At 37.5% G+C, this 17,399-nt stretch overlaps 1 protein-coding gene across 1 annotated transcript; it reads right to left on the bottom strand.

The window, feature by feature from the left end:
* Nucleotides 1-6,374: 6,374 nt before the first annotated feature.
* LOC139194488 (zinc transporter 11-like) lies at nt 6,375-8,430 on the bottom strand. The gene is made up of 3 exons (XM_070819190.1): nt 7,858-8,430; nt 7,276-7,316; nt 6,375-7,146 (listed from the first exon to the last, which is right to left on the bottom strand). Exons 1-3 carry the CDS (start codon nt 8,336-8,338, stop codon nt 6,637-6,639), a joined length of 1,032 nt encoding a protein of 343 aa, XP_070675291.1. The 5' UTR covers nt 8,339-8,430; the 3' UTR covers nt 6,375-6,636.
* Nucleotides 8,431-17,399: the final 8,969 nt, after the last annotated feature.

Below are 17,399 nucleotides of genomic sequence, written 5' to 3'. Positions count from 1 at the left end.
TGTCAATATAATTTTCACACCAATGGTTTATGGATACGTATATGAACACGTCGCATGCCAGACCTATCGAAACGGCGGAGATCCAATCCGCCTTCTACCTTGAGTCGTGCCCAACTCCAATACCAGTTGGACTGGAAGTGGAGGCAGAAAGCCATATGCCGGGCATGATAAGAATGGACGGTCCGGATTCATTGAACTTGAGGGTCACTGTCCTGCTTAGTATACATACGAAACCACAGAAAGTGTTGTTTGAATCAATCTGAAAAGTGCATGAGAGATGTTCCCAGAAAAATACCACTAGCAAACTGTGAACCTAGAACCAGAAACCCCTCATTCCACTTTAAGAAGTAGGGTGACATTCGGGCTGCAAATGTCCCCAAAAAGAAAACCGTGCATGAAATCTTTACGAGTATTAGAGGCTTGTTGCGAAGGCTGCGAATGCCATTGTTCTTGCTGGTTTCACTTCGATCATCGTCGTGGCTGCTGTATACCAATGTGGAGAAGGTGAGGAAGAGGAAGAGGAAGAGAGAGAGAGCTTGAGAAGATTGTAGCAAGCCATGTTCTAGTGGCGCATGAGAAAAAGTTAAAGGTTTGGATTGTAAGCATATAAAAACATAGCATAGGATCACAGTTATTGACATGCATCAAGAAGTGAATGAACACAATACTTAACTTGCAAATAAACCAGAAAAGAAAGCAAAGAAGTCAAGTTCATTTGGCCGAATCGAAGTCTTTCTCCTCACGCTTTCTACTAGGATAACAGCTTCCGCATTAACACCAAAAGCCGGAAATGCTATATCCCTTTGATCATGGTACTATTACAAGGGTGCAACCTCCGTGCCCATTCAGAGGTAGACATGATGTTAGAGATTAGAGAAGGCAGTCTTCTCCACACACAACTAATATATTCTTACTAGTGAATAGGGTTTTAGCACACGAAGAGAATGAATGTCGTGAGTGCAGGGACAACCTTAATATAGTGCTAGGGTTCCCTACTAATCTGCCTACATATTATAGATACCTAGGTTGAAATCTTCTTGTCGCAATATATTTTCAGTGGCCTTTCAATAGAATCAACAACCCTTAGACATTTGGTGAAATTATTGATCCAAAAGGCTTGCTTAGTGGAAAGTCTTGTTTGAATCGTTAAGAAAGTGCACGAGAACTGTTCCCAAAAATACACCCCCGGTGCAAACTACGTGCCAAGAACCAAGAACTCCTTGTTATTTTAAAGAAGTAGGGCGACATTCTGGCTACAAATGTCCAAACAAACACCAAAATCAAGCACCAAATCTTTAACAGTATCAGAATCTTAGAGGAAAGGGTGTGAACGTTGTCGTTCTTGTTGCTTTCATCGTCGTCTTGGGCACTGTTGGCCCAGGATGAGGCAGAGGAGGAGAGAGAGCTTGAACATATTATAGCAAGCCTTTTTGTGGTGCATGAAAAAATTGAAGGGTTCAAGGTGTTATTATACAACTTGTGTTTTGGACAGAATCCTAGGAATGAATCTAAAGATTCTAACAAATGAATCTTCATGATGCGAAAGATTCTGAGAAGTGAATCTTGTGCGAATCAAATAGAAGAAATAAAATACACAAGAAGATGGCATTTGGCTGTAGTTCAATGGCATTAGGATACGCTGCTTGACCTGGAAAGCCCGAGGGACTTGTCTTAAGTGGTTAAGGATGTTTACTCCTGCACCCTGTTAACTTTTCTAAAGAACAGAGAACAAAGAACAAAGAATAAAAGAAAGAGCTATCGAAGAGAAGAAGAGAGAAAGAATGAGATTTTTCATATATGTTTTTGTTAACCATCAATGGCTGTTTACATTTGGTTTTATAGAGCTAGATTGATGAGTTCAATTACACTAATACCCTCTAACAACTCTTAACCAATATTATCCTTATAACAACCTAACAAAACATTTCAACTACCTCTAACAACACTATCAAGAGATCAGCCATGTCATCACTAATGACTATGGTTAATACTCCCCCCTCAAGCTAAGCAGCTATAGCTTAGATTGCTTGACAGACATCTTCGAACACGTCTAAGTCTCGGAACTAGGTGTAGCAGCTTGAGAAAGAGCACCAAGATTGAGATTGTGACAATGTTTGCTGAAAATTGGACTGTGGAGGCCTTTAGTGAAAACATTAGCAACCTGTTCTTCAGTAGGATTGTACTGCACTGTGATATCTCATTTCTGTACTCGTTCTCGCACAAAATGATAATATGTGTCAAGGTGTTTAATTTCAAAGTGAAACACTGGATTCGAACACAATGCAAGTGTTGACAGATTATCACAATGTAAATGTGGTGGTACTGGAAGAAACTGAAAGAGGTCTTTTAGTAAAGAACGAATCCGAAACACATCAGCTATACAATGAGCTAATGCCTTATACTCGGCCTCTGTAGAACTTCTAGATACAGTGGATTGTCGTTTAGACTGCCATGAAATTAGATTAGCACCAATATAAACCACATAACCTGTTATAGACTGACGTGTATTGATGTCAGCCGCCCAATCCGAATCAAAGTAAGCTGAAATGATAAAGTCAGGTAACTTTGTATACTTTAAACCATAATGGATTGTACCCTTCAAATACCGCATAATTCTTTTGACTAAATGCATATGAAGGTCAGATGGTTGAGTCATACACTGACACGCAACATTAACAACATGAGCTATATCGGGTCGTGTGAAAGTCAGATACTGAAGTGCCCCCACGATGCTTCTGTAATGAGTGGGATCAGCCATAGGACTTCCTTCAAATATGAGAACTTGAGAATGAGGTTTGGAAGGGGTTGAAGTAAGTTTGCAAGACTCCATACCTGCTCTCTTTAATAACTCGGTGGTATACTTGGATTGATTGACAAATATAGACCCATCTACTTGATAATGAATCTGAAGGCCTAAAAAATATGTCAACTGCCCCATATCTTTTAAGTCAAATACTTCTGCAAGTTGAGAGATAACATATTCGACCTTTCTTGTACTTGACCCTGTCAATATTATGTCATCAACGTATAAGAGCATGATAACCACATCACCATCATCTTCTTTTACAAATAAACTTGTGTCAGCCATTGATGTTTTAAACCCCAAAGAAGGTAAGAAGCTAGTGAACTTTGAATTCCAAGCTCGTGGAGCTTGTTTAAGACGATAAAGAGATTTTACATGTCTGCAAACATGTGTTGGGTGTTTGGGATCCACAAAACCTTGTGGTTGTGTCATATAGACCTCCTCCTCCAATTCTCCATGTAAAAATGCATTTTTCACGTCTAACTGTCTTAAACTCCAATTATTTTGAACAGCCAGTGCAAGAATCAGTCGCACTGTAGTGTGTCGAACTACTGGACTGAAAGTCTCGGAATAATCCAAACCCTGTTCTTGACTATAACCTTGAGCAACCAACCTCGCTTTATACCGTGCAACTGTCCCATCCAGATTTCTTTTAACCTTATAGACCCATTTACTACCAATAACAGCCCGTTGATCAAGAGGTGGAACTAATCTCCAAGTTCCTTGAACTCGTAATGCATCAAACTCTTCTTGCATGGCATTCTGCCATTGCACCATTGTAGAAGCTGCCCTAAAATTCTTAGGTTCTGTCACTTCAGTTACATCAGCAATAAAAGAGAATCCACCACTTATACAATTGAAGTCTATAGAACCATACGAATCATGGAAATTTAATGATTGTAACTCTGGGAATGCAGCAACAAAAGATGAGTAATCCTTTCTTGTAATAGCTCCTGTCTTTAACCGAGTTTGAATACTATCATGTATATGTGGAAAGGTATTATGAGAATGAGGTGGAGAAATAGGAAGAATTACCTGGAGTTGTGCAGAATCAAGGACAGGAAGCAAAGAAGGTGTATCAGGTGAGGAGGAAAGAGTATAGCCTATTACAGGAGCTGAACCTTGAATCTGATCACTGATATCTTGATGAACTGTAGTTGGAGATTCAGCAGAATTAAGATGTGTGCTAGTAGATTCCTCAGTATGGACAGAAACACTACCAGGCTAACTATATGAAGAGGCTGAATGGGAATAGTCACTTGAAGTATCTACATTCTCATGATGATCACTTTGTAGTGGAACCGGAACTGGAACAATAACTGGCCTAATCATAGGAGAATGTACATCCACATCATAAGAAGAAGCATCATGTCTTTTGGAATCTTGACTGTAGGGAAAAACTATTTCATCAAATAAAACATGCCTTGAAATAACACATTTCCTGGTTTTAGGATTAAAGCAAATGACCCCTTTATATCCCAATGAATATCCCAAGAAAACATATCACTCAGACCGTGATTGAAGTTTATTGTTGTTATATGGTCGCAACCATGGATATACAGCAGTACCAAAAATCCGCAGAGACTTCAAATCAGGTGGTTTAGTATACAACACTTGATAAGGAGATTCAAAGGACAAATATTTACAAACCATCCTATTTATCAGAAAGACGGAGTGTGCACATGCATAATACCAGAATTCAGTAGATAACCCAGCAGCAATGAGCAAAGTAATACCTGTATCCACTACATGCCTGTGTTTCCTTTCAACTAATCCATTCTGATGTGGTGTGTATGGACAAGCAATCATGTGTTCTATCCCTTTGGAATCAAGAAACCCTTTAAAAGCAAAACTGGTGTATTCAACTCCTCCATTAGTTTGCAAACATTTAATTGCAGTGCCAAACTGAGTGTGAACAAAATTATAAAACCTCATAAACACAGCAAGTATATCAGATTTATTGCACAATGGGAAGATCCAAGTATACTTTGTATATTCATCAACAAACAGTACATAGTATCTATGCTCTTCAATGGATTTTACAGGAGATGGTCCCCAAATATCTGAGTGAACCTTTTGAAATGGCACAGAACACTTATCATTTCTAATCGAAAATGGAACTCTGGACATTTTTCCTTTTATACACTTAGAACATATACTATGTGTACTATCAGTATCTATACTAATATTTGCCTTTTTCAACATAACACCCAATATTTCATGTGTGGGATGCCCCAATCTCTGATGCCACAGATTTGACTTGACCAATTTTCCCAAGAAAGCTGAACTCTGCACTGTAGACTGTACTCCTTTTGCTCCTTTCACAACTGGAATTTGAAACAACTCCTTAGGCTTACTCTTTCCTTGATACAAAACCTCCTTTGTCTTCTTGTCCTGCACAAAGAACTCACTTTCATCACAAATAAACCAACTATGGTTATCAACATAGAGTTGTTTTAAAGACAGAAGATTTCTTGCAATTTTAGGGACATGTAATACATTATTAAGAATCAATTCATGAGATCTATGTTTAAGAGTAGTAGAGCCAATATTATCAATGGTTAAACCTGTTCCATTACCAATAGTAATTTTATCAGAACCAGCAAAGGGAGTGACGTGACTCAGGGCATTCACATCGACAGTGATATGGTGAGAAGCCCCGGTGTCAACAATCCAGGAATCTTGTTGACCATAGTGAGATGTTTGTTGTGCAGCCATAGTAGTCATTGGTGATGGTGGAGAAGCCCCTTGGAAAGCATAATTTGCCCTGTGAAAGCATTCAAGTGCCGAATGCCCTCTTTTCCCACAAATCTGACACTCAATCAAGAACCCTGTGGATGGTGTACTTGAATTTCGATGGAAACAATTGACAGCCGTATGACCCCTTTTATTGCAAATTTGACATTCTATAACCACAGTATGCCTGGTTTTAGTGTTACCGGTCCACCCATTCTGCCTTGAATTCCCAGACTGAAAACCAGAGGAACTACCTGAGTTATAATTTTTACCTCTATACCCACCATTTTGTTTTCTGGCATTTGAACCATTGAATGACTTCTGACCATAATTCTGTCGTGATCCTCCAGAGTTGGAACCATTCCCCATGAAACCAAAACCATAAGACTGTGACTCAAAATTTGGTGGCTGCAGGAACAAAGGTAATTGCTGCTGTTGATACTGAGACATAGGAAATTGTTGTTGTTGCTCTGATACCATGTTAACTTTTCTAAAGAACAGAGAACAAAGAACAAAGAATAAAAGAAAGAGCTATCGAAGAGAAGAAGAGAGAAAGAATGAGATTTTTCATATATGCTTTTGTTAACCATCAATGGCTGTTTACATTAGGTTTTATAGAGCTAGATTGATGAGTTCAATTACACTAATACCCTCTAACAACTCTTAACCAATCTTATCCTTATAACAACCTAACAACACATTTCAACTACCTCTAACAACATTATCAAGAGATCAGCCATGTCATCACTAATGACTATGGTTAATACACCCGAGGTACTGAGTTCGATCTTCTTCCCCAAATATTGCTTGTATATATAAACCGCAAAGCTATCTGTTTATAACTGTATCAATACACTTACACTTTTATATATTTGTATGTAAGATGATCATCATCCAGATGATTGCCAAGCCACATAAGCTATAAAAACATTCTTGGAGATCATTACAACACTGCTCTCTATCCTGAACTGATAACATATGATAGCAAATATCTAAATAAAACCAAAATCACATCTATCAATCCTTTGCCTTGCTACTTACAAATCTATACTTCCGAACGCAATCTTCCACAAACAAATCGTGCACGAACAATGACTTCAAGTGTCCCAAATCATCACAACAGCTATTACCCCAATACCCAACAAAACTGCCAGCAACTTGTACTGGGGTTTGTCGACTGAAACTGCTTTGTCGGGTGCATAACCCTTCCCCATTAAATGGTTTATTGCTACGTAGATGAACACTCCACATGCTAGACCCATTGAAATCGCAAATATCCAATCAGCCACAGCTCCTTGGGTTGTCGCATCTATTAGGATTCCAATTGCCACACCAATAGGACTTGAAATAGCAAATGCAAAAGCGCAGGCAGCGCATGACAAGAAGGGACGGTTAGGCATCATTCGAAGGAGAGCAATGCCCATGGCAATGGCAGCAAATACCTTGTGAAGAGAAATTGTCCATAAGGCTTTCCAAGCATCGGCTTTAGTCTCAGCGACTCCAATTGCAATGCCCTCAAACACAGAGTGGAAACACAAGGCTACTATCAACAAGATGCTGTCCCCAAGTGAAGTAGCGCTTGCAACCACAGTGTTTTGGGTATGGCTCTGTCAGGTCAATCGAAAATAAGTTTCGAGTCAGTCTCAGAACCACCACCGAGTAATCCCCCAATACGTATGGAAATCCTGATATGATTACCACCAGAAGATTATGAATTTAGCAAGTATATATCTTACCTGAGTGCCATATTGACCACCTTTTCCCTGCTCAATATTACCTGCAGTGATAATAAACTATCACTTGATTGCCCTAGTTTTACAGTCAACCTCAAGCCTAGTTTTGCTTCATAAATTATGGTTGCAATCACAACTCTCAGCAAAAACACACATACAGTCCGTTTAGTGGCACCCCCGTGTCCACTTATTTAAGTTTGAAAAGGTCCGAGTTCAAATCTCATAGACGACAATTGTCACTAAAGAAACAAAAATCCAACACCAAACAGTTGTTTATTCAAGGACTGAGATTTTCAACACACTTTTAGTCCCTTTATATTTTTATATTTTTGATCGTCGAACTGAATAAATAAAACGGAAACAGGTAGGAATGTGATTTTCACACACCCTTTTAGTTACTCACACAACCCTGTAATTTTTTTTATTTTTAGCTATAGGATTGAGTAAATCAAACAGAATGAACGAAAATGATTAAAAAGAAGTGTGTGTGAGGCTAAAAAGCATGTGTTTTTAATTTCCCATTCAAGGAATTTCACTCACTCAGCAAGCATAGAGAACAAAATCTAGAAGACCAAAAGCACTTACCCCGAACCTGAAGATCAGCAGCAGACACAACACTCTTGTTCTTGAGGAACACATAGGAAATGACACAATCAGCAAGCATTGTAAGCAAGAAGCCCCCACAAGCCAACATAAACGCAAAAGGGTATTTTTCTTGGGTCAAGTCCTTGAAAGTCTCAACGGAATCACTCAGAAAGTGCATCATAGCCGTACCCAAAAACACACCCCCAGCAAACTGGATACCCAAAACCAAGAACCCTTCATTCCACTTGAAGAAATAAGGCGAAACTCCGGGTACGAACGTCCCAAAAAATATTATGATGAGGCACCAAATCTTGACTAGTATTAGAGGCCTCGGACGAATGTCATGCGGGGTTTCTCTGTCGTTGGTGTCGGGTTCGGTTTCATCGTCGTGGTGGTGGCCACTGTGGGCTAAGGAGGGGATGGTGAGGCAGAGGAGGAGGAGAGAAGAGAGGAGGAGTAAGCGAGGGAGAGGTGGAGCCATAGTTGTTGACTTATGGGTTTGGAGAGAAGGGAGAGAGGGGCATTGGTTTTAACGGGTTTGGTTGTAGTACGTACTTTTTGGGGGGAAGAAAAACAGAGATAGTTTAATATGGGAATAGGATTGGTACTACAATTTACAATACAGTTGTATGATATTGATAGGATTTAATATGGTTATCTGAATTGTCGGATACTTCCAACTTTTAAACGCCAAGTTTTTAGTTAGAACGTATAAAAATTAAGATTTAACGACTATATTTCGGAGGACTATTAGAATATTTGATGACATAGAAGAAGAGAAAATGGGTGGTGGATTTTGGTTTTCAAACATCCATCGACGACTTACTTGGAGTGAAAGTACGCAATCGCTTTCTGTATTTTGTGTGGGGTTGTAGATTTGCCATGAATTATTTATTTTTAATTTTTTGGTTTTCTCAAAAGAATATTCCACAAACCCCATTTATTGTTAAGCATCAGTCTTTAATCAAGAAATGATGAAACTTAGAGAGAGAGAGGGAGCTCGGGGAGAGAAATGAAAGCTTTATGTAAATTATATTACTATGAGAACTATTATTAGCACTCCAAAAATCTTATTCTACACTCTTCATATGTGTAATTTTCTTTCTAATTATAGAAAGTTTGGAGTGCAAAATGAGATTTTTAGAGTACGAATAACAATTCTGATTACTATTACTGAACTAAGAAGTTATTACATCACAACTATTATTTATAGTAAAGCCATACATCATAACTGCTTTACCAACAATCGTAACTAACTACTCCTACATTGAGTTGACAAGTGGCACTATATCTACCATTATTCTACTCTAACATCCCCCCGCAATCTCATGTTTGGATAAGCCAAGCATGAGATTGTTACAATGAGTTTGATATAAAGGTGCACTGAGACCCTTAGTGAAGATATCTGCAAATTGTTCTCGAGAAGACACAAACTGAACTCCAAGCTGCTTTTGCAATCCTCTCCCTAACAAAGTGAACATCCATCTTGATATGTTTTGTCTTTTGATGCTAGATAGGATTAAAAGATAATGCTATAGCAGGCAAGTTGTCACAAAAGAGAACAGGATGAAAAGGTATTTTAACCTATAGAAATGCAAGAAGTTGTAATATCCAATCAATCTCAGCAGATGTAGTCGACATAGCCTTATACTCAGCCTTTGTGGAAGAATAAGGGACAATTTGCTATTTCTTGGAAGACCAAGACATAGGATTTGAACCAAGAAACAACACCAATCCAGTGGTTAACCTTCGATCTTTTGGATCGCCTGCCCAATCAGCATCACTAAAAGCTCTTATGGTCAGATCACTCTTTGGATAAGTAAGTCCAAGTTGCATTGTGCCTTTCAAATACCTTAATATTCTTTTCACTGCAGTAAAATGAGACACCATAGGATTCTACATAAATTGGCAAACTTGGTGCACATAAAATGAGATATCTGGACGGGTGAATGTAAGGTATTGTAAGGCACTCACAATACTTCGATAGGTAGTGGGATTGTTGTATGGAATGCCATCATCCTTCAAAAGTTTGTCATAAGGTAAGCAAGGAGTGTCACAAGGCTTGGATTCAAGCATTTCTATTTTTTGCAACAAGTCTTGAATATACTTGGACTGTCAGAAGTTGTTCTAGTGATTTGTATGCCAAGGAAATAATGCAAATCCCCAAGATCCTTAAGGTCAAACTCAAAAGTAAGAGAATGAATAACATGTTGAATCACAGCCATGAACTTCCAGTAATGATAATATCATCAACATATAATAATAGAATCACAACATCACTGCCAATTGTGTGTATGAATAAAGAAGTATCAGAATATGTTGATTTGAACCCAAGTTTTAGAAGAAATGCAATGAACTATTCATTCCATGCTCGAAAGGCCTATTTGAAGCCATAAAGAGACTTATGAAGTTTACAAACAAGATGTGGATGATTAGAATCTTCAAACCCCAAAGGCTGTGACATATAAGCCTCATCTTGCAAAAAAACCATGTAAAAAGGCATTATTCACATCTAATTGCCTAAGAGGCCAACCAAAATGAGCAACAAGGGACAAAACTAATCTAATTGTTGTTGGCTTAACCACAAGGCTAAAGGTCTCACCAAAGTCTAAACCAGGTTCTTGACTAAAACCTTTTACAACCAAACGAGTCTTGTGTCATGCAATTGAGCCATCAAAGTTCCTCTTGAGTTTAAAAACTCACTTGCAACCTACAAGGTTCTTCTGAGATGGTAATGATACTAATGACCAGGTCCCTTGAGAATGAAGAGCATCTATTTCCTCCTGCATAGCCTTGTACCAAACTAGAACCTTAAAAGCATTTTTATAACGTGTAGGTTTAATAACTGACAGATCCAATTCACTAGATTCAACCAAAGTAGTAAGTAATGCCTTTCTTTTGCTAATACCACTTTTGCTCCTAGTTTGCATAGGATGCAAATTAATGGGAGCAATAGGAAGAACCACTTGCAGATTCTCAGGACTAAATGATGAGCTCACAGAATCCTCAGGACTATGTATGGAATCCACAAGGAGTGTAGAGGAAGAATTGTTACTAGCAGTAATGGACTATGGTTGTGACTGTCGTTAAGAAACAATGGGACTTTGAGGGGAATGTGAAAAAGAAACTGCAGGAGAAATGGGGACAAGTGGCAAGGACTATTGAGTAACAGAGACAGGATGTGTATGGTGTGAAATAGAACCTCTAGATGATGAAGAAACCAAAATATTATCAAGTGTGGGAATTAATGTGTGGAAATTGTTGTTAGAGGGCACAGGTATAAAAGAATGATGACCCTGAGAAACCAACTCTTTATATGGAAAATCCAACTCATTGAATACCATATGCCTAGATATGTAATATTTACATCAAAACAAATATAACCCTTGCACTGAGAGGCATATCCAAGAAAGACACATTTGGTGGTCTTTGGTTGTAATTTAGATGCATTGTAAAGTCTGAGAAAAGGAAAGCATGAGTAGCCAAATATCTTAAGATGTGAAATTACAGGGGGTTTTCCATACAAAGCTTCAAAAAGGGATATATTTTGTAAAATAGGAGTAGGCATTTTGTTTATGAGATAAATAGCAGTTTGACAACCAAAAGACCAAAAATTGGATGGTAGAGAAGCATGTTGAAGTAATGTGATTATGGTTTCAATAATATGACTATGTTTACGCTCAGCCAAACCATTTGTTGAGGTGTATATGGGTAGGATTTATGGTGTATAATTCCTTGTTGTTGTAAAAAGGATTGCAATTTGTGAATAACCTACTCACCACCACCATCAGTTTGTAGTATCTTGACAGTAGTAGAAAATTGAGTATGTACATATGAACAGAAATGCACAAAAGTGGCGAAGAAATTTGATTTATTTATGAGAGGGAATATCCAACAAAACCGAGTACACTCATTAATAAGGGTGACATAGTATTTGAAACCATCTCTGGAAGTATAAGGCGCAGGACCCCAAAGGTCAATGTGTACAATTTCAAATGGAGTAGAAGATTGATGAGTTCTAGATGGAAAAGGTAACCTAGTAAAATTTCCCTCTAAACAGCTTTGGCACATAGTAGGAACAACATCTTTATCACAAGTAATACTAGCATTATTTAGCATCAATGAGGTGGTAGTATTAGAAGGATGACCTAAACGTTTGTGCCAAGCACTGGAATTGACAAGTTGTCCAAGACAAGCAATAGCTTGATGAATGTGAGATTGAGATTGAGCAAGAGTTGGTATGGGATAGAGTCCATTACTGCAAAGGCCTTTGTATAGTATCCTCCCTTTGGCTTTGTCCTGAATCAAAAAACAATAGGCATAAAAAATGAGCCAACAATTGTTATCAAGACATGTTTTGTGAACTAATAATAGATTATGAGTCAACTTAGGCACATATAAGATGGAATTCAACATAATGGGATGAGCAGAAGACTTTATAATACTGCTGCCAATATGGGACACAGTCAAACCTTTGCCCTCAGCAGTGGTTGGATATGGAGAAGCCAGAGACAGATTTTGAAGATCAACTGTCATATGGTTTGAGGCCCCTAAATCCGCAAGCCAAAACTAAGGAGAATTTGTTGGAAATGTGCCTTAAAGCCAATAATATGATGATACTTTACGGACATTTCACATGCTAAACTAATCTAGTTTAATGTAAAGGGCAAAAATTATTGTTTAAAGTCGGCTCATGTAAATATTATATGCTTAAATGATAAGTCCAAGGAATATGTAATTGGCAAAATGTGATCTAAAAAAGTTAGATTCATGAGACCATTGTCTTTCATATACATATCCTACACGTTCCTGATCATATGATTGCCAATTGGGCATTGACAGTCCGTTAAGATCAGTACGTGATATGTCTTCTCTTAGAGAGAGTGACTGGTCGCAAGTCGTTGGTGTGACTGACACTAAGACAAGCATGTAGGTGCTCAATAGAGAATGAGTCCATTGAATGCGATCAACAAGGAGTTCTCATACTCATGTCACATGAAAACTCATGGTTGGGATAATACAAAGTAGTCATTTGGCCTGAGGCATCATAGTTGTCTTATGGTCAGGTCCTTGATCATTGACTATGTCAAAGTCACTCATTCAAAGGGTGTCCACAGCATAGTTGGGGTTAAGCCACTTAGCCATGGAGGCAAGTGAATGCACAATAAGGGATCTCTAACCTTTAAACTGTTTGAGGGAGAATACTCTATGATATGATTAAGAATCTCTGGCCAGAGTAAGAATGAGATTTAGGAATTTGTTCCAAATCACATTCAAGGTAATCATATAAGTAAGAGAATCACATTGGATAGTAGACATGAATAAACTATCAAATTAAACAATATGGTCAAAAGTATTGTATTAGAGAAAGACCGTATGGTATTGTAATCCCAAACTAAAAAGGTTATCCACCTCTTCTGATTAGCTTGGGTAGCCATGACATACTGTTAGGTGTCACTCATGGTTTGTGGAAGCCCTAAAGGTGTATAATCACTAAAGGAAGAATTGAAAAGTAAGTTTCAATTCACAATCGATTTGAAGAGTTCTAATCGCTCACTGCCTCGCTAAAAGGAACATAATGGATCATACACCGTGTAAGGTAAAGATTGAAGAAACAACGGATATGAGTAAGGATAATTAAATGGTTAATTATTTATGGTTAGGATTAATTAATATGTTAATTAATCAAACGAATAAGTTCGTTTTAGACCTCGGGTTAGTTGTGGGCCTCAAGGCCCAATGGGCTTCAAGGCCCAATGGGCTTCGAATGTCAAGTCCAATAACTCAAGTTGTATGACAACTTGAAAACACAAAGGGCATGAAAGTCCAATGAACCCACATGGCCAGCCATAGAGAGTGTGAGGGAGAATTGGTTTTAATTTCAATTATGCCACTCAACGTAAGTGGCTATAGAAAGGAAATTATAACTCATTCCCTCAAAGGGGTTTTCAAGAGAGAAAAGAGAAAAATACAAAAAAGCTTTCTCTTCTCTTAGGAGGCCGGCCACCCTAGGAAGAATGGACTAGCATCCATTTCTTCTTAGGTCACTCATCTCTTCCTCAATGCTCTATTTGGTGTGGAAACTTTGAGTTTCCCTTTCTTGGGAACTTGGAGAATCCATTCCTTCATCCATTTCCAAGAAGTCATGGAGCCAAGAAGCAAAGTTCCTCCATCCATATCCATGGAGCCAAGGAGCAAGGAGACTAAGGAAAGAAGGCCCTTACATGGGTGAATATCCTTTGCTAAGCAAAGAGGTGCTTCAAAGCTATAAAAGTTTCTCAACTCTTTTCTTTAAGATTTGAGTTGAGTCTTGGTTTACCACAACTACTAGGCCTTGAATTTCATGGGTAAAGTTTTGTTTTTGAGTGCATACAAGCATGATTCCTCCTTTAATTGTTAATTGCATGCATAGATGTTGCTCAAATGAACTTGTTTTCACAAATTTTTCCTTCAAGTGATATCAGAGCCTAGGTCTAGTAGTTGGTGAATCCTTTTGGGTTTATAGTTTATGATTTGAATGTTGTAATTGTTACAAGCTTTATTCTTGCTTCTTTGAATGTAAATTTTGTTAGAAAATTTGCCATCTCCAAAGTTGTAGATGTAGTTCATTTAAGCATGAATTTTGGAGCTAAAATTTGGTGCCATGTTTATAAGGAAACTCGGCCAAATCCAAGGGGTGAATTTTTGGGTTGTTTGTGTTGTTAAAAATGTTTTAAAGTGACATTAGGAACCCCTAAGTACCCTGGGATGCTAACCCTCTTTTGAGTAGTGATAATTTGAGTTTTATTGAGTGAAAACATTCATGGAGCTCCTATGGGTTTTTAGGGATGTTCTTCAATGTTCTTGCTTTGTTCCTATTGTTCATACCAAGAACAAAAAGTTTGTTGTTTATTCAAAAAGGGTGTATGATTTTTCAAACAACACCCATACCTTTTTTACGATTCATACTATACCAATCACATACAACTTTCAATCACCTTTCAAACACACAAATCAACTCACACACACCATCACTACTCACCATGACCAGCCATCCCTATAATGGGGGTACTATTGAAGCTTTTATGCAATTACATAAAGTTTTGATATTTTTGTGTATTTGCACTTTGACCCGAAAGTTTACGTTTTTACGTAAAGGCCCAAAATCACTAAAGGACAAATTGTTTGCTCCTTTAATGAAGTTTTTGTATTTGTTAAAATTTTTGGGTTCTAGTTATAATTACATGAACTAGTGGACTTTTGTGTTTTTACAAAGTAACCTTAAAAAGTTTCTATTTTGCAATATAGCCCAAAAGTTGAGGTTATTGCATTTTGGCCTAAATTAGTTGAGAACAAAATAGTTTTGTCTCTTTAAATGAGAATTGGATTTTCATTCATTTAGCTCCATTTAAAATGTTCTATGGATATAAAAACCAAATGACAATGTTGCATTCAAGTTTACTTAGTTAAAGCGTTAAAAGAAATGGTGATTATGAACCTAAGCCTATGATAATTAAGCTATGTGAAAGGCCGTCTCTCAAATTTGTTTGAACCATGGGAATGTGTAGATTAGTTTTTTGTTGTAATTTGATATGATCAAATGTTGTAAAAGAGCATAAGCTTTTCTTTACTTTGAAGTACTCATCTCTTGTTTTATTTGATATGCATGAAATTAGAGTAGTTAGGTCCAACGCCCAATAAGAAAACATGCCTTAATGTGATTAAATGCGTAAGCAAAATCAATCACCATCCCTAGACCGAGATCCAACACTAGGTTTATGTTGGATCGAATCAAAGGTTCATATGACATCCTAAGGCCCTAAGGCAACTATATAGTCCATCAATGAATGTAAAGCTTATGTTAGTAGTACCATATACTCTTGCTTTAAAAATCGTTTTACAAGCATAGTGGGAGTATCATATACTACTAAATCAATCACATGGACCAATAGTTGTAATAGGACCATATTGTTTTAATGAGATTAAAATGCATGCTTATACGTGATAAGACCCAAAAACCCTCAACTAAACCGTTATTAAGTTGACAAGCATGATAGTGCTTTGAACACTCTTTCGTGGCCTTCCACTGTGGTAGGCTCTGATCGTTTATGACTCATACATTGACTTCACCCTATCATGGGGGAGTACAAAGTATGTGCTTACACACCATCATATCATTGTGAGGTTGTTCTTGAACCCTTACCCGAACTTGCATGGTGGGAATGACTTAACTAAGTGCAATGGAGCCAACATCATATCATTGTTAGACATCATTCTCTAGAGGCCAAATAAGATGGGTACTTACATGAGATGTAAATGAGTAAGCATACTCTCTCATTATTATTAATGCTAGCCAACATCATATCATTGTGAGGTGGGTTTGGTAATAGTGAGCCTCTCATACCTTACTAAGAATTTCCTCCAAAATTCTCAAATTCCAATAAGGGATATGGAATTTGCCAAAAATAGTGGGTGGTGCTATTTGATTTAAAAACCTATATCAAATAGCTTAAAATCAATCAATTTATATTTGTTATGTATTTGTTTACCGATATATTTACAAACGCTATCCAAAACTTGCCAAAGAAAAGCGGAAGACTTTAGTTCCTGGACTTGGTACCACAATCCCATAAATTGTCTTGAATGGATTGCATATGTACCTAAGTAGTCTCATCCTCACAATCTTCCTATTGATAATGTATCATTGGAAGAACATGTTAGATAAGTCTATCATAAATAAGACAACACAAACAACACTAGTGCTTGTTTCTTTGTTAAATGAACAAGGAACTTGAGAAGTAAGCACAAGGGCATGGACCATTTATGTGCCATGATTCTTCACTTACAAATTGTTGTATAAAGAAATGAGAGTTGTCTTGAACAACTCTTGAAAGTTTGTAATCATGATTAGAACATAATGGTTGATTGACAAAAATAGTCCATCAACATGGACTTATGATGATTTTGAATCATTCAGTATTGATGTGTTAAACCACTTCAGGAGATGTAAACTAGGGAAGGACTTCACCTTTGAGCCAAATGGTTCACTAAGTTTATTGTAAATTATATAGTGAACAGTAACTGCACGCTCTCCAAATCGTTTGATGTGTATAACACAATTGAAATAAGTTTCAAGAGAGATAGTGGGAGTTTAAGGGACCATGACTATTGTAGTCAATGGAGAAGTCAAATGAAGAAGGCGAAATAACTCCAAGGGAACAAACTTTCTTTATGAAATGAGGGGCATTGGAAGGGGTGTTTGCAAGAAATGCCTTGCAAGTGTCAAGAACACACCTTTTGAAGGTATTGTAAATTGTTCTTGAATAGTTCAAAACAGTTGGTTCTTCTACTTGAATGCTTGATTCTGTATTAGTAACTATGTTTTACAATCGTTGAAAAAGTGTGGCTAATAAGAAGTAGAAAATTAATGAGAGAAGAGAAAGTACTTCATATTTGGAACGTGAATAAAATATAGATCTATGCGAAAGCAGATAGTACTTACTTCTTCATATGAACTACCAAAGAAATTGAAAAAACAAAGATTGTCTTTACATTCCAATTTG

This window comes from Malus domestica, chromosome 03 (genome assembly GCF_042453785.1).
Source record: "Malus domestica chromosome 03, GDT2T_hap1".
Classification (NCBI taxonomy): domain Eukaryota; kingdom Viridiplantae; phylum Streptophyta; class Magnoliopsida; order Rosales; family Rosaceae; genus Malus; species Malus domestica.
Note: the sequence above shows the minus strand (reverse complement) of the source record. Positions and strands in the feature narration are given on the sequence as shown.